Source organism: Podarcis pityusensis, assembly GCF_964106645.2.
Source record: "Podarcis pityusensis genome assembly, chromosome: 11".
Classification (NCBI taxonomy): Eukaryota; Metazoa; Chordata; class Lepidosauria; order Squamata; family Lacertidae; genus Podarcis; species Podarcis pityusensis.
In genome coordinates, this window is record NC_138036.1 from 56,753,883 (window position 1) to 56,775,488 (window position 21,606).

Below are 21,606 nucleotides of genomic sequence, written 5' to 3' on the forward strand. Positions count from 1 at the left end.
AACTGGAGAAAGAAAATGAATTGCCACAGTAAGTACAAGCAGAAACCATTTTAGGTGTGTCCAGTTGATGCAATGTTGCTGACATGCAGGTCCTTTGGCACCCAGAAGAAGGCAGGACGGGGTGTGTTTATTCACGCTCCACCGATGCTCACAGGGGCCGGGAACAGAACCCCCTCATGAATTGATTGCCACCTGTAAATAAACCTGCACATTTCTGTAAGTTAAAGTGGAGATCTTAAGGCAGGGATAGTCAGTGTGATGCCCTCCAGATCTTGATTGACTCCAACTTCCCATCAGCCCCATGTAGCAGGGCCAATGGTCAGGGATGCTGGGAGCTGGAGTCAGAAACATCTGGAGGGAACAGCATCTGCCTTTCCCATAAGCTGTTAGAATGCTCTTTTGACACTTCCTTAGCATACCCCTCCTTTTTCTTCATAACATTGCTCACTTTTTACTCATCTGATTTCAGGCTTGTTGAAAGAAAAACACCTAATTAGACCTCTCTTTTTCTTTTGCTGCTACCCTTTCATCTTCCCTACGTGACTCCTTGAATGAATGGCCTTCACTTAATGGAATGCACTGTAACCAAGATTTGTAATAACCCTTTTCCAGCTAATTGTTTCTTCTCAGCGCTCCTCCTTCAGCTATCTGCTGCTTTTGTTAATTTGTTAATTGTGTCTTTGGTTTCTGTGACACTTTTTCTTCCTGGTTCTCTCGATGTCTTTCTGAGTGCTGTCCCTTTCTGATGATTTCCCCTACTTTAACGGTCTTTTGACCTTATTTTTCTGTTTTGTTTCTATGGCTTCACCAAGCACCTTTATATTGCTGACTCTTGCTTTTTCTCTCCACTTCTTTTTCATCCCCTGTCCTATTTCACATCTTACTGGAAGTGGCTCCTGAGTGAATTTTTAAATCTAAAGATAACAAACCGATCTTGCCAATGGTGGGGCTCTTCATGTCCTGCCAAAGTCCAACATACCCTTTGCTGTCAGACTCAGAGATATTCTGCCCTACTGCGTCCTCTCTTTCCCTGAATGTAGCCTGTTGTCAGGATCTACTCTTTTCCTTCTCAGAAATGCTAAGTAGGATAAGATATTTGCTATTTGTACATATTGCTAAATTGTTCCTTATGCTTTTCCATTTCTGCATTAATGTGTAAGCTCTTTAGAAATACATCTCTATTCTCATTTTTTTCACATTCTGCTTGTTCTTGCAAACAAGTTCACCTGCATTTGGCGCCTCCTTTTTTATTCCGCTTCTAGGTATTCTGCTTCTAGGTATTCTGCTGCTGTTGCCTGGAAGTTTCTCCCTTCTGATTCATTCTTCCACTTTTGAAAACTTAAGACTGTAAGGTCTCTGGGCAGGAGTTTTGGTGTTATTTATGCATTGTTAAATCAAGTGTCTAAATAATGATTTTCCCTTCTCTTTTTCCTTTCTCTCCTTAATGTTAAGGAGTGTGACTTAGTTTCCAAGGAACCAAAGCCTTTTTCACCCAATGTAACCCTAGGAGGGCCTATTGTTGTCCCTACTGCTGGAGAGGAGCCATCTGCAGCAAACCCTGCAACAGAAATTCCCGTGAAGGAGGGTCCTCCTCTACAAACAGAGGACTGTAACAAAAGACCCATCTTTTTGGGTCTGGTAAACCGTGATAGCAACACGGACAATAGCTTACAGAATCAAAGCGATCGCAAGAAATTGTTCTCATCATGCCAGTGCCTAAACCATGAAATAGTTAGAGACTTTGACAGAATTTCGTTGCAAAATGCTTCCAAAAATGAGCACTCTTATAGTACAAGGGCCATGACCAAAAAAGAGTGTAAAACTAGCCTCAGTGAAGTTGCCTGTAATAAACCTTTTCAACATGCTTCATCCTGCGGAAGTGTGTTGTTTGAAGGACGGTCTGTCCAGCTGGGAAAGCTGTGCTGTTCTGGAGCAGAGCCTGAAGAGGAGGAAATTTCCTGTTCCATTTCTCTGGGGGAGCAAGTGATGCTTGAAGCGCCTGATAAGCTACAACTCCACGACCCAGAACTTTATATTGAGGTAGTGAAAAATACGAAGTCTGTTCCTGAATATTCAGAAGTGGCTTATCCTGATTATTTCGGACACTTTCCACCTCCATTTAAAGAGCCTATTCTTGAAAGGCCTTACGGCGTGCAGAGGTGAGTTTCCAATTTCTCTTAACATGTTTCAAGGATTATCTAAAGCTACGATTTGCAGTGGTACCTCAGGATGCGAATGGGATCCGTTCCAGAGCCCCGTTCGCATCCTGAGCAGAACGCAACCCGCGTCTGCATGTGTCACGATTCGCTGCTTCTGCACATGCGCTTGACGTCGTTTTGAGCATCTGCGCATGCGTGAGCAACGAAACCCGGAAGTAACCCATTCCGTTACTTCCGGGTCGCCGTGGAACGCAACCTGAAAGCGTTCAGCCTGAAGCATATTTAACACAAGGTATGACTGTACTGTGAACAGTAAAATTAAATAAAATATTGTTGGGTTTAATGCAGAGGATTTTTTTTATGAACAGAAGAGACTTTGAGCCAGTGCAGAGGTGGCCATTTCCCCCTATATCCCCCACAATTCTTGCGAACCTCCCTGAAACTGTCTTTGGGGATTTAGAAGGGCTACAGAGGAAGTAAAGAACTGATAACACCCTGTTCCATGAGTGGGAACTCCCTTTGTGACTATTGCTCTTCGCTAATACGGGGGAATGTTTTTTGAACACAGAATTTTGTTTTCTCATAAGCTCCCTCCCCCCTTAACAATAATGAAGCCCACTGAGAACTTGAAATAAATATTCTGAAGTATATATACAAAGCAGGAGATAGATGTGGTGCAGTAGCAAACTGAGCTGAGCTGGGAAGCCCCTTGTCTAGCTCTCATTCTGCCATGAACCTCAGTAATCTGTTAGCTTCTGTTTCCTTACTTGCAGTGTTTGATTATAACAGCAACCTGTTTCACAGGGAGGTGGTATAGCTTACTGGGTTAATGCATATAAATTGCCTTGAACATGCTAAAGTACGATGTTAATGCTAAGATCTGTTGTTGTAAAAAAGGGGAAAAAAGGAGTTGGACTTCACAGGTGTTTCATAATCTCAAACTTTATTCCCTTTCTTCCACAAGGAAGAAGAGAATGGCTGGCAGTCACATGCGAACTCTGATGTATGTGAAAGAAATATTGGATATTTCTCCTTCATAACATCGGGGTCTCTTGAACTCCTTTTTGGCAATAGTTGGCAGTGAATGGGTGTGTGCAGTTTCCTTGAACCTTATTCCAAATTGATAGGGCAGAAAATCCATTTTTTTAAAAAAATGATCTTGGTTTCTCTCTTCTCTTTCAAAATCTTCCTTTTCTTTTCCATAATGTCAAAAACACATGGGGTTGCTCTAATACACAGTGTGAATTGCTACTAAAGCTTGTGGTGTGGTGCTACGTAGAATCTACAGTCATTCCAGAGTCCCAGCATGCTGTGCAGATAAGTAGAGCGACTGATGCTGGTCATTTGTTGACAAAACACTCAGAAAGACTTTGGAGAACCTTAAGACCCTGCTTTCATTTGTTCATAGGGCACCAGATGCAAATGTTCTGATGTCCTCATCTTTAAACATTTTTGTGCTGTCATGCTTGGTTCTGTGTTTAAGGTTAGAATTTGACTACAACAAGGATTACATTATTGTGAAGGTGGACTGTACCTTAGATTATTACCTGAAAGGAAGTGTTTGCCTTACAAATTAGATCAGGTTTCATTTGCTACCGGAAGGACCAGAGCTAGAAAATGCGATGGAGATGCCCTCTGCGCCTCAGTTTTGGTTCAGCATTACTCCTTCTTGTTGCATATGTCTTGTGCAGTTACAAATGCAGTGACAACTAAGACTCCATCACCACATTCAGAGAATTTCATGTTAACATTGTGCGAGTTACAGATAAATGTAGCAACATTCATAGTTAAAGATTTGGTTTCCTTGCACTGTACGTTCAGTGAGTGAAAGATTCAAAGGTGTACTAGAAGTGTTGACGCTTCTGTTGTTAGTTAGTCATGGCTCTAAAGAATCAAAGTTCCAAAATAATAAATAAGTGTAATTACAACTTGACCACTGAGAGATATTCAGTGTCTAGCTTAATACTATTTTTCAGGTCTTGGCAATACCCCCAAATCAGATAATGTTGTCCTCTGGTATTGAGAAAAAATAGGTAAGATAATTTCAAAAAAAATTGAATTGACTAGCGTCACAAGTAGACTTTGAAAGCATGTGCGAAACTATTCCATTAAAAGATGTGTTTTTTCCTACTTACCTTCTGAAACGATTTTAATATAATGACTGTGTTTACAGAATGCTGAACTATGGTTTGTTCAACAAGCCAAGGGCCATCTTGCAGAGAAGCAAACAAATTAAGGTTTTTTAAAAAACAAAAAACCACACACACACACACACACACACACACACAAAAACAAAGTTGCTCTTGCCATCTACCTTTGTAACCTGGAATGTACCTGAGGTGGAGTTGCCAAACAGACCGTAGCTGTTGTGTTCAGACATAGTGCCAAGCCATAGTTAAAGCAAACAGTACTTCATAAGCCAGTCACCACCCATGGTTTCACATTGTGGTTTGTTGCCGGAAAATAAACCATGGTTAGTCTGCTAAGCTGGGTTCAGACATTCAAATAAATTACACTTTGGTGAAACAAACCTTGACTTAGCGTTATGTGTGAGCTGGGCCACTTACCAATATGCAGAAAATATTAAGGCATAATAAAATAAACAGGGAAGCAAACTTAGAATATCTATGTCAGTGATTTTGTTTAGTTGTAATGGAAGAAATATTCTAAGATAATTTTAATATATAAGAACTGAATCAAACAAAACATTATTTCCAGAATAATTCCAAACATCATATTATATATTACATTATATTATACATTATTATTGCATTATATTATTCCTGTAATCCTGAATTACAGGCTTGTCTTAAGAAACAAGTTTGCATGAGCCTAGTTAGTCTTGATGGAGAAAATAAGACTAATTTCCGTAGCAATGGATCTTTAAAAAATGTCAGTAGCCAGATGGGTCCTTAATGGTGACATTAAAAAAACTAAATTGTGGCAAGTGTGTCTAGGTTTTACTTGCTAACAATTCTAAATTTAATTTCTTGAAATTGTATAAACATTACTTTTGACAAAGAGTAGAAGAGGGAAGCTGTGAATTAGATGTTAGTTATTAGTTTAGCTACTCATTTCTATATTTTGGTGCCTGTGCTTAATATGTCTTCTGAATGATAGTTTACAGTAGGTTTTCATTTTGTTCACACTGTCAGCTTACCACACAATAACTCCATTCTGTTCTGGCACAATTTCTACATCCCATATCAAGGCCAGTCGGGAAATATTTTCAGACACAGAATGGCAATTGAGAAATATTTTTCAATGTCAAAATCTACCTCTTTGTTTTTATTATTGTACGTGCTTTTCACTCCTTACTATTTAGCTATTGAATAAAGCTAATTTCCAGGGTGTTCAACTTTTCTGAGCAGGTATTTCCAACTGCATAGGCTTTCTGTGCCATGAGGCATAAGAAGATTTCTTTCTGACATAGACAACACATTTGTGTAGGGAATTTTGTGTCTCCTGTGCACATGATTACGGACATGCTTGTACATCTGGTTCAAGAGTTCTTACAGCATCTATACATGGCAGAATAAAAGCACCAGATATAATGCTCCACAGAGTGGGAGCACAGAATTATTTTCGCAGAAATGATAGTTGTGTCACATGGTTAATCTTGCATTAAGTGTACTTTTTATTTATAACCTCATGTTTAAGCGGAGGTTTTCGTAGGTGAGAAGCTCGCACACTAACCCAATCACTGCACAGTACTCTTTGAAACTTTATTTACTTCAGCTGTAATTGCATGAATTGCTAATATAACTTAATTGTTCTCAAAGCTTAATTAGTTTTAACTAATAATACTAATTGATATAATAATTGATATCTGATATTATGCACTTTGGAAGGAAAAGGAATCCAACATTTGATCTTGAATCTTTGATGTCTTCTGTACAGGTTGATTCTCTCCATAAGGAAAATAATTGGGATGTGTCCCCCAGATAGATAATCACATTCTATGCAAAATTAGATACCTCATCTGATGGTCTTTCCTTACCCGATGATGTATTTTTTAATAACTGGCGTTGTACCTTTCTCGTTGTGAAACATGAGCTAAGGGCTCTCTCTATTTTATAGGACAAAAATTGCCCAAGATATTGAAAGGCTGATTCATCCTAATGATATCATAGACAGAGTTGTGTATGACCTTGATAATCCCAGGTAGGTTTCACAGGTAAAGTTCCTGTTTTAACTTTCTCTTTTGGTCTGGTTTTCCTTTCGTTTTAAATTAATTTATACATACAGAAAATAAGTAAGAAAATGCAGCTGATGAGAAAATGAGGTTAATGGTAGCCAGTTGCTTTCCTAAACTATTCATATAGTTGTAAAAGTTCTGGGAGTTAATTCCTGCTCAGATGAGATGCAGTTATAGCTTAAAATATCAGTTGTAATTGTTTGTATTTAAACAACAATTAAAAGAACCTAAAACTCACTTTATTAATTGGTAAAATAGGTTGATTTGATTTAATATTATATTTACTTCAAGTGGTTTCAAATTTTGTAGCTTCATGTAACCCATTACAGTGGTACCTCGGGATGTGAATGGGATCCATTCCAGAGCCCCGTTTGCATCCTGAACAGAATGTAAGATGTGACGGCGCATGCGCGGGTCGCATTTTGCCACTTCCGCGCATGCACGTGATGTCATTTTGACCTTCTGCGCATGCGGCGAAACCCGGAAGTAACGCGCTCCGTTAGTTCCGGGTCGCCGCAGAGTGCAATCTGAAAGCGCTCAACCTGAAGCGTATTTATCCTGAGGTATGACTGTATGTGCTTCCTTATCTTCTGAGGAACCTCTCTATGCCTGCAATAAAACACTTGTGTGTTGCAGAGTATTCTGGGAAAGTAACTCACCATTGGTCCATGAAATATGAATTGAAAATACTTCCCTAGCACCGGCCTATGAATGCACACTGCAGGTCAAGATTGGCATTAGTGAGCAAACTTCTAAAAGTGTGCTTTCTCTACCTCTTACTAGTCTTCTCTTTGACAAACTCCATAAAAGCTTCCAAGTTATTCCACCTTGGAAACTTGAAAAACACCACTTTTAGCCAGTAGAGTAGCAAACTGAAGCAATTAAATAACTTAACGTGTGCCGATTTAACTGCATGTTTAGATACACATTATACCAAATATTCCCATATTCTTGTTTATATGGAATGTGTTACTCCATTATTTTTTGTCAAGTTAAGAAACTTTTTAAAGAAATCTTGTGGGTGATTCCAGCGTCACATGAATGGATGTGATGGGATTTCCCTTTGCGCTCCCTCCCCTCCATAGCTATGCACGTCCCCTCCTGCAGTCTGCTGCAGAGGTCCCCAACATCTGTGTGAGCAGAGGTACATTGCATCAGCAGGTTGACTCCACTGGAAGTCACTCCAAGAGAAACAAAGATTACTGTAATATTTAAACATCTTCTTAAACATTTTCGTTGGGTTTAAGTAAATCCCTGAGTTAATTGGATATTTTATTTCTTCAAATAGCAGGTACCGTATTTTTCCCTCTATAGGACACACTTTTTCCCCTCCAAAAATGAAGGGGAAATGTGTCTGTGTCCTATGGAGCGAATGCAGGCTTTTGCAGAAGCCTGGAGAGCGAGAGGGGTTGGTGCGCACTGACCCCTCTCGCTCTCCAGGGGTTCAGGAAGCTATCTGCAAGCCTTCGGAGCGTGGCAGGAGTGCCTGCCGGGCTCCGAAGGCTTGTGGATAGCAGCCTGCAGCCCGGAGCCCGGGGAGCGCAGCGCTGCGCACCCCGGGCTTCAGGCAACTATCCACAAGCCTTGGGAGCCCGGCGGGGCTTGTGGATAGCAGCAAGCTCCGGGAGCGAAGACGAGGTTGCGTGCAACCTCACCCCCACTCCCGGACCCGTTCTGGGGGCTGGGGTTGGGGGAAGCTCGGGCTTCCCCCGCCCCAGCCCCGCGGCTAAAAAGGAAGCCAAGACAGCGAGCGGGATCCATCCCGCTTGCTGTCTTGGCTTCTGCCAAAGCCGCGCCCAGCCTCTCCCGGCTGGAGAGGTGGTGCGTGGCTAAAGAGGAATCCCGCTGGCTGTCTTGGCTTCTTTGCTCTGGGGGGGGGGGTTCTTTATCCCCCCCCCAAAAAAAACCTAGGTGCGCCCTATGGTCCGGTGCGCCCTATAGAGCGAAAAATACGGTATCTGCTTGAGGGTTTTGCAAAACTCTTTGTAAATTCAGTGAGAATAAGATTGGAGAGATGTTATTCTCTGGTGAACACACATCATGGTGGGTTGTGCTACCCTATTGTGTAGGAAGACCAGAAATGTTGGGGGAAAGTAAAATGTATGGCAGTCATTCCCAGCCTCAGATGCTTTGGACTACAACTTCCATGTGGCCATGTCAACACAGACATATACTGCCTGGGGCTGATGGGAGTTGTAGTCCAAAATATCTGGAAGGCACCAGGCTGGGAAAGACTGCTCTATGACAACTGAGCATTACATAGATACTTCAGTTGTGTTGATGTTCTTTACCCTAGAATAATCCTACTGATGAGCAACATCAAAACTCCTGTAGGCTCTGCCTTACTGGTTGAATCAGATTCAAAAGAAACCAGGAATATGAATCCCTAAATAATTAAAGTCATATAACTAAAAGTGATATTTGTAGCCATCGTAAGGAGGAACTGTTATTATTTATTTTCCATCGCCCTTTTCATTATATGCACCCAGCCATATTTATAGTATAGTATAAAATTGGAATGATAAATATATATATATAACTTTCCTTTCCCTGTGATTTTATTTCTTTAAGCTGTCCAGTGCCAGATGAAGGAGACGTCCTGAAATTTAACTCCAAATTTGAATCGGGAAATTTACGCAAAGTTATTCAGATCAGAAAGTAAGATGTTGTCATTTGTTTTACTTCGTTTTTAATTTTGAAGCTGTTCTTCATTTTAAGACTTGTTTCTGTTCATCTTTAGAAATGAGTATGATCTCATTCTGAACTCTGACATAAACAGCAATCATTATCACCAGTGGTTTTACTTCGAAGCCAGCGGAATGCGAGCAGGTGTTGCCTACCGATTTAATATAATCAACTGTGAAAAGACGAATAGTCAGTTTAATTATGGTAAGACCTGTTTTTCTTCTCTTATTCAAAAGAAGTGCCTAGGAAGAATGTGGATTTATTCAGTTGTACAAAACCTTCACAGTGCTTTCCCCCCTAGTGATAAAGAAATATATATTTTGAAGGGTTAGATTGTTACGTAGTTTTATCAACTCTCAGCAATCAAAATGACACTCAAAATTAGTTGATTATTTATCTTGGCATATTCAGAATGCAGAATGATAACTTTTAATATATTAGATGGTGTTTTCCTTGATTAAAAAGTTAAGTTTTCCTTTAACTCTATGCTCTCTAAGCCATGGGTAGGCAAACTAAGGCCCAGGGGCCGGATCCAGCCCAATCGCCTTCTAAATCCGGCCCGCAGACGGTCCAGCAATCAGTGTGTTTTTACATGAGTAGAATGTGTGTTTTTATTTAAAATGCATCTCTGGGTTATTTGTGGGGCATAGGAATTCATTCCCCCCCCCCAAAAAAAAATATAGTCTGGCCCCCCACAAGGTCTGAGGGACAGTGGACCAGCCCCCTGCTGAAAAAGGTTGCTGACCCTTGCTCTAGACGGGTATATTTCTTCACTGAATACATGCAACCATGTTGAATCACGTAATATATCTTGCTTGAAGGTATGCAGCCCCTTATGTACTCTGTTCAAGATGCACTAAATGGCAGACCCTGGTGGACTCGTGTAGGAACTGATATTTGTTACTACAAGTAAGTATAACTGTAAATGGAGGAAATAAAACATTGAATTAAATGGGCTGAAAAACTAACTTAACTATATTAGTAATTAACACTGTTTTAAAAACTAATAATATTAGAGTATATTGAACTGGCTAGATTAACAGAGGCAGTTAGAGATCACACTAGACAAGAGTTTCAAAAAGCATAGGGAAAATGCAGAGAATACTACACAAAACAGTGCCCTAAAATACATACCTGGACTTGTTTTGGTTATTGTCTGCAGGAGGCTTTGTGAATATTTAAGTTATAATTAGAAAAATCTTAATAATTATTCATAAAGGAAACAGTTTATACTCACTGTATGTTATGTTCACGTTTAATAAGGGTGGATTTGTGTATTGGGGGGTGGGGGGTTTGTGCTATGTTATAAATAAAATTCCAATAAAAATTTAAAAATAAAAACTAATAAAAGGAGAATTCAAATTTCAACCTTTGTTAATTTGTACTGAAGGTAATACTTGAGTGTGTGATGCATCTCTGCAGATTATTTACCATAAATTGTAGCATGCACTGCATCTTTAAGCTAATTCTAACATGTTGTTTCTAGGAATCACTTTTCAAGAAGTTCCATTGCATCCGGTGGCCAGAAGGGAAAATCCTACTACACAATTACCTTCACTGTCAGTTTCCAGCATAAGGATGATGTTTGTTACTTTGCTTACCATTACCCGTATACTTACTCAGCTTTAATGGTGAGTTAATTTGAGTTTAGGTAGAGGCATAATTTGTTTATGCACATTTTTACTTTAACGATTTCAAGTATTTTAACTACATGGCTTGATAGTGATCACAAAAATAGCTAGATGCAAAAGCACTTTCTGTTTGAAAACAGCTGAAATGTTCATACATAAAGTTTAGGAAAGTAAAAATTTATTTTTTACAAGTAAAGCTCCTGTAAACTAATGCAGTAAAAAGTTTAGCATTAATTCTGAATAACCAGGACTTTGCAGATGTAGAGCACAACGTTGGCTCTAGTTGATTTGTTTCAGCTGTAGGCCATAGCAATGCAGATTAGAGACTGGGTTTGACAAAATGATGTTGGTACAAAAATAATAAATGTAAACTTTAATACATTCAGTTTGCAAGAGGTTACAGTCCATAAATGTAGGAATACATATAACACTTTACAGATGTCAAGTGCCCCCCCCCCCCGGCGAAAAAAAAACCAGGTATACTGGTGGAGAACAGTTCTAGAACTGCTGGTGGTGCCTGCTGTCTTTTAAGCACAGGAAAAGCTAAACCTGTAGTTATGGTAAAATATGAAACAAACCCTGGCTGTAGGCTTACAGTCTACTTCTTTTTGTCATGAAGATGCATCTCAAAAAACTGGACTCCACACACAATCCTCAGCAGATATATTTTCGACAAGACGTTTTGTGTGAGACTCTCTCTGGAAACAGCTGTCCCATAGTAACTATAACAGCCATGCCGGAGTCAGATTACTATGAACATATCTGTCAGTTCAGTAAGTACAAGGTTTTTCTCTTTCTCACTGAGAATTTATATATATATATTTATATATATATATATATATATATATATATATATATATATTATATATATTTGTTTTCCTGAATGCAGGCTGCTTTGTAAAAGATACGTGAATTGCATATAGATGTTCTAGAAAGCGTAATTTGTGGGCCTAATTAAACATGCCAGGCAGCCACATCTACCTGTTCAACACTTTATGCCATATGTATATTCTACTTCAATGAATTCAAGTTCTTTAATTACATTCATTTCATGTTCTAGTTCATATGTGTCAATTCGTAATAAGCAAGCTGCTGTGACTTGTGATTGTATCATGCTATTTTGCTTGTGCTGTCTTTTTTGTGTTTTTTTAGGAAACCGTCCTTATATTTTCTTATGTGCTCGTGTTCATCCTGGAGAGACTAACGCAAGCTGGGTTATGAAGGGAACTTTGGAATATCTCATGAGTAATACTCCTGCTGCCCAAAGTTTACGAGAATCCTATATTTTTAAAATTGTACCAATGCTTAATCCTGATGGGGTCATTAATGGAAAGTAAGTTTTTAAGTGTATTCAGCAGCAAAGATAATGCTTCTTAGGCACTTCCAAACCAAGTTTAGGCCATGGACCTTTTGTCCTTTTGCCTCAATATTCAATGAACAGCGCAATGAAAACGTCAGCCCAATATGCAGCAGCTGTGAACTCCATGTTAGGGATCAGTAAAAAGTGATAAAAATTAATATCAGAATAACTTTATACAAATCCATGGTGTGGCCACACTTGGAATATAGTGCACAGTTCTGGCTGCCCCACCTCAAAAAGGATATTGTAGAGCTAGAAAAAGTCAGAAAAGGGCAACCCAAATTATCAGGTGCTGGAACAACTGGCTTATAAGGAAAGATTACAGCATTTGGGGTTACTTGCCTTTTTTCTAAACTAAATGAGAACATGATTTATATGTGTAAAATTATCCATGGTGTGGAAAAAGTATACAGTGGTACCTCTGGATGCGAACGGGATCTGTTCCAGAGCCCCGTTCACATCCTGAAGAGAACACAACCAGCCCGTGCGCGGGTCGCAATTTGCCGCTTCTGCGCATTCGTGTGACGTCATTTTGAGCGTCTGCACATGCGCGAGCGGCGAAACCCAGAAGTAACGCGTTATTGGAACGCATTACTTCCGGGTCGCTGCGGAGCGCAGCACAAAAACGCTCAACCTGAAGCAACTTTAACCCGAGGTATGACTGTATAGGCTTTTTCCTGTCGTAACACTAGAACCCGTGTCTTCAGTGAAGCTGAAATGTGGGTGATGGGTGCCCACTTGAATAAAATATTGAGGGGGCCCAAGGTAAGCCCTGCCCCACATAATAATTCACATGAAGTGGTGCATAAACACCGTTTGAATGGTCATGGGGGGGGGGGAGGAAAGGCACCTCGGCCTCTAAGAGTTTGCTCTCATGGGGGAAAATTCAGGACAGACAAAAGTAAGCACTTTTTCATGTAGCACATAGCTAAACTGTGGAATTTACTATCGCAAAATGTAATAATTCCCACCAGTTTAGACAAATACTGGATACAAGCAGGCCAGCTTTCTAATATCATGATTCATTTTCACTGAACTGGTTTTTTTAAAAATCAAACAGTTAAAACAAGACTTTAAAGAGCCGCCTTTTTTGTCTTAATAAAATTGCACAAAATATCCACAAAAGTTGTCTCACAAACTTACTTGGAGGGGGAAACATGTTTGCTTGGGACAGTAAGAACTTACTGAGATTGTCTTTCTCCTGTAGTCATCGCTGTTCTTTAAGCGGGGAGGACTTGAACAGACAATGGCAAAACCCCAACCTAGATCTGCACCCCACCATTTATCATGCCAAAGGCCTACTGCAGTATTTGGCTACCATAAAACGTTTGCCCCTGGTAAGTGTTCGTATCCGTGTGCTCACCCAGTTCACTCCACTGAAGTAAAAGCATCGGAAGTCATTCTGGCATTGCATGAAAATGCCCCATCCTCTCCCAAAATATATGAAATCTGTGAGGGAACTCTTTTCACAGATGTTTCTCCTCAGCAACTTCTACAGTTCTACCTCCACAGATCCCATGCTCTGCTTTTAAATGTGGCCAGTATTATTAGCAGCCATAGACAGATGAGACTCTTCATGTGGTTTTCTGTAGGTGTGGCTTTCTGTAGATCAGGAGTGACTAACTGTTGTTGGTCCAATGGCCATATTGACGCTTTGCCACCACCCCCGCAGGCCTCATGTCAGTAGTGTGTGCATCCAATGTGTGTGCATGCACGCATGTGCATACAGAAACGTGCAGGTGCACAGTACTGTTTGCTATGCATAGGTCATTTGTAAAGGTAAAGGACCCCTGACAGTTAAGTCCAGTCGCGGACGACTCTGGGGTTGCGGCGCTCATCTCTTTACTGGCCCAGGGAGCCGATGTTTGTCTGCAGACAGTTTTTCCAGGTCATGTGGCCAGCATGACTAAGCCGCTTCTGGCGAACCAGAGCAGCACACGGAAACTCCATTTACCTTCCCGCCGGAGTGGTACCTATTTATCTACTTGCACTTTGATGTGCTTTCAAACTAGGTGGGCAGGAGCTGGAACCGAGCAACGGGAGCTCACTCCATTGTGGGGATTCGAACCACTGACCTTCCGATTGGCAAGCCCAAGAGGCTCAGTGGTTTAGACCACAGCGCCACCCGCGTCCCAACAGAGGTCAATCTAGGCAACATAAAAAGCAGCATTTATCCCTACTCCAGCATTGGATATGTGTGGAAATATTGCATTTCCCTCTCAAAAATCAAGCAGGTTTTACCCCAAATCTTAGTGCTGTGGTGTTTCATGCTAAGATCAAAGGTCTCTCTTTAGAGAAAATCTTTGAAGAGCAGGCAGAGGAAATTAGATCCCAGGATGTTTGTATGTGAATGGAGGCAGAATGTTGGTGAAAAGGGAAAGACATGAATACTTCTGTTACATTTAGTTGGGCCTAATTTTCGTTCTTCCTTTTTTACATAGTTGAACCATCTGAGAGAGAATGTAAGGAGGTTTTGGACTATTTCTCAGGATTTGTTACTTGATTTCATTGTTATGTAAAGTGACTTTTAACAATACTTAATTCCATTTCATTCATTTCTTTTTTATGTTATGTTTCCTTCTCTCTTTTTTAAATCAGAGTTCTAAGCCAAGCTTCACGCTTTTGTCCTTGTTCATATGTAACAGTCCTGATCTGATAAAACATCGTAGCCCTTCCCTGTTGCACAACCAAACTGGGAATCTGTGACTAAGAGTTCCCAATTAAAAGCAGGATCTGATTCTGGTTCCATATCCTCATTTGGAGGGAACATTTTAATAACGATTTCCCAGTTCAAGCATCATAAGAAACTGGTTTAAGAAACAGATAGATTCACTGAAGCTGCTTATGTGAGAGAAGGCAGGAGCATACAGTTAGCTCCTGAGCCAATAAACCATAGTTTATTAGCCTGGGATCATTACATCAAAACGTGGCCTTTGACTCCTTGAAGAAATGGGATTCATTACAGAGTAATAAAAGACGGCACAGAAATTGAACAAACGGTATATAATTGATGAGCGGGAATATTTGCGAAAATATCTCTGCCCCCAATTAATATTGTTATAATTTGGCTATTATTGGGGGAATATTTGAAAACTAATAAAAAATTATTTACAAAAAAGACTATCTCTGCCCAGTACATATACAAGAAAGTTTCATCTTTTATAACTTTTGAAAACTTTATTTCTCCTAGGTTTTTTGTGATTATCATGGTCATTCTCGCAAGAAAAACGTGTTTATGTATGGCTGCAGCATCAAGGAAACCATGTGGCACACTAATCTTAGTGCTGCTTCTTGTGATGTAGTTGAAGACCTTGGCTATAGGGTGAGTTGTTTCTTTAAAAATCCAAACAAGGCCACAACAGATTCATAATTTCTATTTCTATTTATTTTGTCTAATCCTCAAGTGATAACACTGCCAGTAGTATACCAGTAGTATTTTGCCCAGAGGAGATCCATTGAATTTGAAAGACCTAAGTTAGTCATATCCACAAATTCCAGTGGGTCCACTCAATGAGCTTTGACTAATATGAATACAACCCACTGTTTTGGAAAATTTAACTAACTGGTTTTTAATTAGTGAAGTGAACATAAAACAGCTTCCTTTTAAAAAAAGTAAAATTTAATGTAAGAAACTATTAAAACATTGGGGATAGATAGATAAATATTCTATATATTGTTGATATGCATCATATGTAAATATATTTTAATTAATTTTCCTTGTCTGTTCATTCCACGGCTATAGCCTAAAACCCCAATAATATATTATTAGGAAAATGCTTTAATAAAGTTTTATGATGACAGCAGAATTATAAAGGATAAAGAATAGAAGTATATTTATTTTTATTTTTTTAAAAATAATTTTTATTGCTTTTCCAATAAAAACAGCCAATCAACATATCTGAATCATAATCCAATTAAAAATAATAAACTAAACTAAAATAAAAAACCAAATTGTAATCCAAATTGTAATTATTAATTTTTCCCGACTCCCCATAGTCTGGACCTCTGAAGCATATCTCCAGATCTTCGTTCCTGCCTCTTCTCGTTGTTTTCATATTTTCCGCCTTAAGAATAGAAGTATATTTATCATACAATTGTAGAAGAATTGGCAAGCCAGATCCTCAACAGTTTGGACAAGTCTCATGAGGCTAGAAGCTCCTTCCCCTCCGTTCTACATCTGGTATCACTGCAGTGGGATATAAAATCACAGCCTCCACACGCTGGGTTGTATCTCATACTGCTGTTCCTCCCACATAGTGGACTTCCATTTGGTTGTACAAACTGTGTAAATAGGGAATGCCCTGCTTTTTTGCTTTTTTTCAATAGCTGGGTGGTAGTCTCATGAGTGTCCACTACATCACAAAAGTTCCTCTCATTTTTTGTGTAGTTTTCCCTGACTCTGGCTACTTTTAGGCATACAGTGAGAACTTTTTTTTATTCTGCCAAGTGTTCGTGGTGTAATAATTTTTCTGCTAACCATCCTGCTGTTTTATTACGGTCGTTTTCTGTCTTTGTATTGGTACTTTAAGTGGCGCTTTTTGCTGCTGTTGTATTTCATGTTGTTATACTTATATATTTGTTAACTGCCCTGGGCTTGCTTTTGGGGGGAAATGTGGGGTATAAATCGGTTGAAATAAATTATTGGAATGCATCCTTCTTCTATCCTTAATTTTTTATTTATTTGCATCTAAATAATATGTAGCCTGAAATCCACAGGACTTCAGTTCCGGTTATATACTTTTTCACATATTGAAAGTAGACCAAGTAATGCACCTTTTAATATTCAGTGGTTTCTTGACATTGTACCTGCTAAACTTTTTAACAGTTTCAGACTGCTGTTAAATACTTCCTTCCTCTAGACCCTTCCAAAGATTCTGAGTCAGACAGCGCCAGCATTCTGCATGAGCAGCTGCAGTTTTGTGGTAGAGAAGTCCAAGGAATCTACAGCACGTGTTGTTGTTTGGAGAGAAATAGGCGTTCAGAGGAGTTACACCATGGAAAGCACATTATGTGGATGTGACCAGGGGAAGTACAAGGTAAAAAATAAAACTGAATTGTAAAAATGGCATCTGTATATTTAATGAGTCTGAAAAAGTAATCTTGTGCATTGCCTGGATTCTCTTTAGAGGAACACTTTGAAATATGTATTATCTAAGGGCCAAACCACATATTAGGGTAAACAAAAAATTTTTTTAAAATGGTTCAACCTGGCCACTTTCTTTAAAAAGGGGGGTGGGAGGGAAAAATCTGTCAGGTCTCAATCTGGGACATGCCACTGATCTGGATTGTGGCCCTGCAAAGGTTTTCTGCCAAAAACTGCCCCTAACCATGCCTGTAATTTGTCCCTGAATGTGCTTTGCAGTAAGCAATACCTTTGGGGGTTAATAGCAGAGGAGATTTTAAAGCAAATAATAGGCCAGAAGCATGTTCAGAATAAAAGGGATGTGGGTGGCGCTGCGGGTTAAACCACAGAGCCTAGGACTTGCCGATCAGAAGGTCGGCGGTTCAAATCCCCGCGACGGGGTGAGCTCCCGTTCCTCGGTCCCTGCTCCTGCCAACCTAGCAGTTCGAAAGCACGTCAAAGTGCAAGCAGATAAATAAGTACCACTCCGGTGGGAAGGTAAATGGCATTTCTGTGCGCTGCTCTGGTTCGCCAGAAGCGGCTTAGTCATGCTGGCCACATGACCCGGAAGCTGTACGCCAGCTCCCTTGGCCAATAAAGCGAGATGAGCACCGCAACCCCAGAGTCGGCCACGACTGGATCTAATGGTCAGGGGTCCCTTTACCTTTCTGTTCAGAATGGTGTCCTGCAAATGCTTTTTCTTCAAAATAAAGTGGCCAGTTTAGCCTACTTTTTGAATGGCATGTTTATCATAGCTTGTACTCTGGACCCCAAACACATCTTATAAAGATATAAACTTTGGGGATCATCCGGTTTTGCATTTATTGCTTTACTACTTTAATTAGCTGGTCTTGCATCTCTTCATAAGACAAACTGTGCCAGGAGTTATTTTTAGCAGTAGCATCAGACATAATTAAACTAACCACTCAGTGAATATGTTGTTCTCTAATTAGGGCTTACAAATTGGGACACGTGAACTCGAAGAGATGGGAGCCAAGTTCTGTTCTGGTTTATTGCGTTTGAAAAGGTTGACATCACCACTAGAATACAACCTGCCATCTACGCTCTTTGACATTGAAAATGAATTGATTGAATCCAATTGTAAAGTGACAAGGTAGTGCGAGCTTAAACTGTTGTGCTAAATGTTTATTTGTTTCAGAATACTTAAATTCCACTTATGAAGTTGCTTTCAAGAGATTCTTACAATAAAAAAATACATTCAAATCTGGTAACAGGAAGAGGAATACCATGGTGACCCTGTGGTGCCAGGTTTATGCAGCTAACATTTCCTTCTTTTATCCTTGCCCTTCCTGGTGTTGCCCCTCTGCCTCCACCTATGAGACTGCAGACATCACTGATGATCTGAGAGACAAGGGATAGTGGATGGAGCAGCTGGGTCTCATCCAGTCCATGATGGAGGCAAGTCTTCTCTTGCCAGGCAACAGTTCTCGGTGATGTCCTATGAAATAGTTGGAGGCGGGGAATTTAAAATGAAATAACTATAGCAGAAGGCAGATTTTAGTGCAATTTTTTTTTTGGGGGGGGGTGTCTGTAACACATATGGAGAAAGAAAAGCATTGCTCCCAAGCACGTCCAAACTAGTTTTTCTGTGTGTGCATGTAAAGAACACTCTGCATCTGTAACCTGGGTTGCTGAATCTGGATCAGCATCTCTGTGTAAAGAACACAATTTCAGATAGACATTTTGTAGTACATACCTAACCATGGCTTTCTCAGCTCTTTAATCATTTTAACACCTAAAATGAAAGGACCAGCTTCCTTTCAGAGGTAAGTTTCAAATTATCTTTGTTGGATAGCTTTTGAGATTGATTTTTGGTAGAGTCTAGTGGCACATTTCACTGCTAGAATTGATAGTGGGCAAAGATTCTCATAGCCTGGGAAAAATGGTGAGATTTCCCTTTTGCCTTCAGACATGTGAAGACGCTTCCCTTTTCCCACTGTCTGTGGTTTCACTCACCTACTTCAATTGCTTCAACTGCTTTAAAGCTTTTTGCTGTGCTGTCACAATGAAGTGATTCACTATTTTCATTTCTGTTGTCTTTGTGTGATGCACTTTAATTGGTTTTATATGAAAGTTGACCTGACTTGCTCTGCAAAAATGTTTTGTAAGGGGGGAGGGATGCTTCTGTCACATGGGAAGGGTAAAGCTTCAGTGAAGAAACTTGTCTTGTAGAAAATGTCCTCCTGATTGAATCTCCAAAACCTGTTTCCTTAGGAGACCACATTGATACCCCTTGCTTATTTTTCTTTACTTGACTGCATTTTAATAAAAACACATTGAAATCTCAGTAATCTTGGAATAACTTTGTTATAAACACTAGCCTCAGTTATGTTGCTGTAGAAATTACTTTTCTATTTTTAGTTTGTCTTTTCGTCCTCTGGCTCTGACAAACTAGTTGGTGCAGTTCGGCATGCTGTGAAAGGGACAGTTATCCAGTGTATAAAAATGCCCTATTCTGGTGTCTGCCTAAAAATGTGTTGATGGAGGAGCGGGGAAGCATGACTGGCCCCCACATTCCCATCACTGCTGGCTGCAGCCTTGGATTCTTTGCATCTCCAGCTGGATGCGCTTGGGATCCTTCCTGCAATTGGGAGCCCTGACCACACAGATCTCTGTTCCCAGGAGGCTTCAAGAGAACATGCAAGAATCCTCCTTCAGACCTTCCTTTCAGTGTGCAATGTCATAGGGGGAGCCACCAGGGCTGATCCATGCAGAGAGGATAGAGAGAATGCATATGGCCTTTTGCCACACAGGCTTTCATGTTTCTGGGTCTATGTGTTGCGTGTTTTGAAAATTCAGAGTTCAGAATGTTTTGTTAATATAAGATAAGATTCATATTTATTGATGAAGGGCTTAGTAAGATGTTGTTGCTGCCAATTTTGGGGAAGAATGGTAATGCATCTCCTATATAACATTTGGCACTCAATGATACATAGCTGTCAACTGTACCTTATTTGGCGGGAAACTCCCTTATCCCAGTGCCGTGTCCCGCTGCTGTCCCAGATTGATGATGTCCCTTAAATTTCCCGGGTTTCATGCTTGCCCGGCTCGGGACGGAAGCAGCGGCTTGGGGTCCTCCGCTTCGAGAGAGCGAGAGAGAGTGTGCGCACGAGCTGCTGCGTCTCCGTTTCTCCCTTTTCCCCCTCAGGGGTGCGTCGTGAGGAGACGGGTGGCGGCGGGCAGGCAGGCAGCCCCTCTCTTGCGAGGCTTCCACCGCGCTGCCAGGGGAAGCCAGAGGTGGCAGCGGCGGCAGCGGCCTGAGGGAGGAGGAAGAGGAGGGGATGGGGAGGGACGTAGAAGGGCGGTGCTTCAGCGGCCGCTGCGGCGCCGCAACCGCCTCATGCCGGGCTCGCGGGCGGTGTGGGCGAGAGTCTCTCTCCCTCCCTCTCGGGCGGGGAAGGGCCGATGGAACTCATAAGCTAAGCAAAATCCCTTATTTTGGCTGCTGATCCCTTATTTTCGAGGCTGCTGGTCCCTTATTTTCAAATCTGTAAGTTGACAGCTATGCAATGATAGAATGAATGGCTATAGTTATCATGTTATTGGTCCAGAGCCTCTTGGCCACATTTTAGAAAAACTAATTAGTTTTTTTATTGTGTTAAATATGTTTATGCTGGGAAGCTGCTTCACTTGAGCATAATAGACGATAAGCCTACTCTCCTGGTGTTCTTGCTGCAGCCCCACTACGTACGTTCTGGAAGAAGACGAACCTCGCTTTCTTGAAGAAGTGGATTATAGTGCAGAGAGCAGTGATGATCCAGATGTTGAGTTGGCCAATAATGCTGGTGACTATGAGCCCAGTCTCCAAGAAGAAGGACATTCTGACTCTGAAATTACAAGGACGCATTTGCCTTGAGACATCCTTGGAGCACAAAGAAGAAATTAAATACTCTGGATTGACTATGGAAGATGGACACGGAGGGGTATTTAATCCTGAGATTTTGCTCGAGCAAATTAACTGCAGTCAGTCCAGTTCAAAAACAATAAATGTCTCTGGCTTTTAAATGAGTTGACACTTGTTTTATTTAAAGAATTTAGTTCTTATCCTGAGCACTGAGCTTTATCACTTGATTGCCTGTTAAATATTGTTGCATGGCTATTTGTGTTCATCCCTATAATTACCAAAAAAAATTAAGTAAGAAGTTATTGGTGTTTCAGAAGGCAGCAGCTACACTTTATTCCTTACGATGCTGACTTCTGAGCTGGTTTCTGAAACTCACATAAACAGAGCTTTGTTGGTTTTGTGTGTGTTTGTGCAGACATTTTCCCCTCCATATTTTGCTGTTTGTGTTTAACACGGCGCAGGGCTTGCTCTGCAGTAGTTTGTTTTGCACTTAACTGAGGAAAAAAAACCAGATGTACTGAGTAATGTATATCTTGAGCCTTAAATAAAATGTGATCACATGATTTTACTATCTGAATATCTAATT

At 40.5% G+C, this 21,606-nt stretch overlaps 1 protein-coding gene across 4 annotated transcripts in view; it reads left to right on the plus strand.

Annotated features, from left to right (window-relative positions):
* AGTPBP1 (ATP/GTP binding carboxypeptidase 1) overlaps positions 1-21,181 on the plus strand; it is a 60,094-nt gene extending 38,913 nt beyond the window's left edge. For 2 of the 4 annotated variants that reach the window (XM_080972301.1, XM_080972299.1), the window contains 14 exons: positions 1,453-2,159; positions 3,124-3,162; positions 6,240-6,323; positions 8,929-9,015; positions 9,098-9,246; positions 9,864-9,951; positions 10,529-10,673; positions 11,293-11,446; positions 11,826-12,006; positions 13,241-13,370; positions 15,224-15,355; positions 16,893-17,069; positions 18,109-18,269; positions 20,855-21,181. In XM_080972301.1, coding sequence (XP_080828427.1) covers positions 1,453-2,159; positions 3,124-3,162; positions 6,240-6,323; positions 8,929-9,015; positions 9,098-9,246; positions 9,864-9,951; positions 10,529-10,673; positions 11,293-11,446; positions 11,826-12,006; positions 13,241-13,370; positions 15,224-15,355; positions 16,893-17,069; positions 18,109-18,269; positions 20,855-21,032 — 2,412 coding nt within the window. In that variant the 3' untranslated portion in view covers positions 21,033-21,181. The remainder of the gene's footprint in view (positions 1-1,452; positions 2,160-3,123; positions 3,163-6,239; positions 6,324-8,928; positions 9,016-9,097; positions 9,247-9,863; positions 9,952-10,528; positions 10,674-11,292; positions 11,447-11,825; positions 12,007-13,240; positions 13,371-15,223; positions 15,356-16,892; positions 17,070-18,108; positions 18,270-20,854) is intronic. The other 2 variants (XM_080972302.1, XM_080972300.1) reach the window with 1 other exon arrangement.
* Positions 21,182-21,606: the final 425 nt, after the last annotated feature.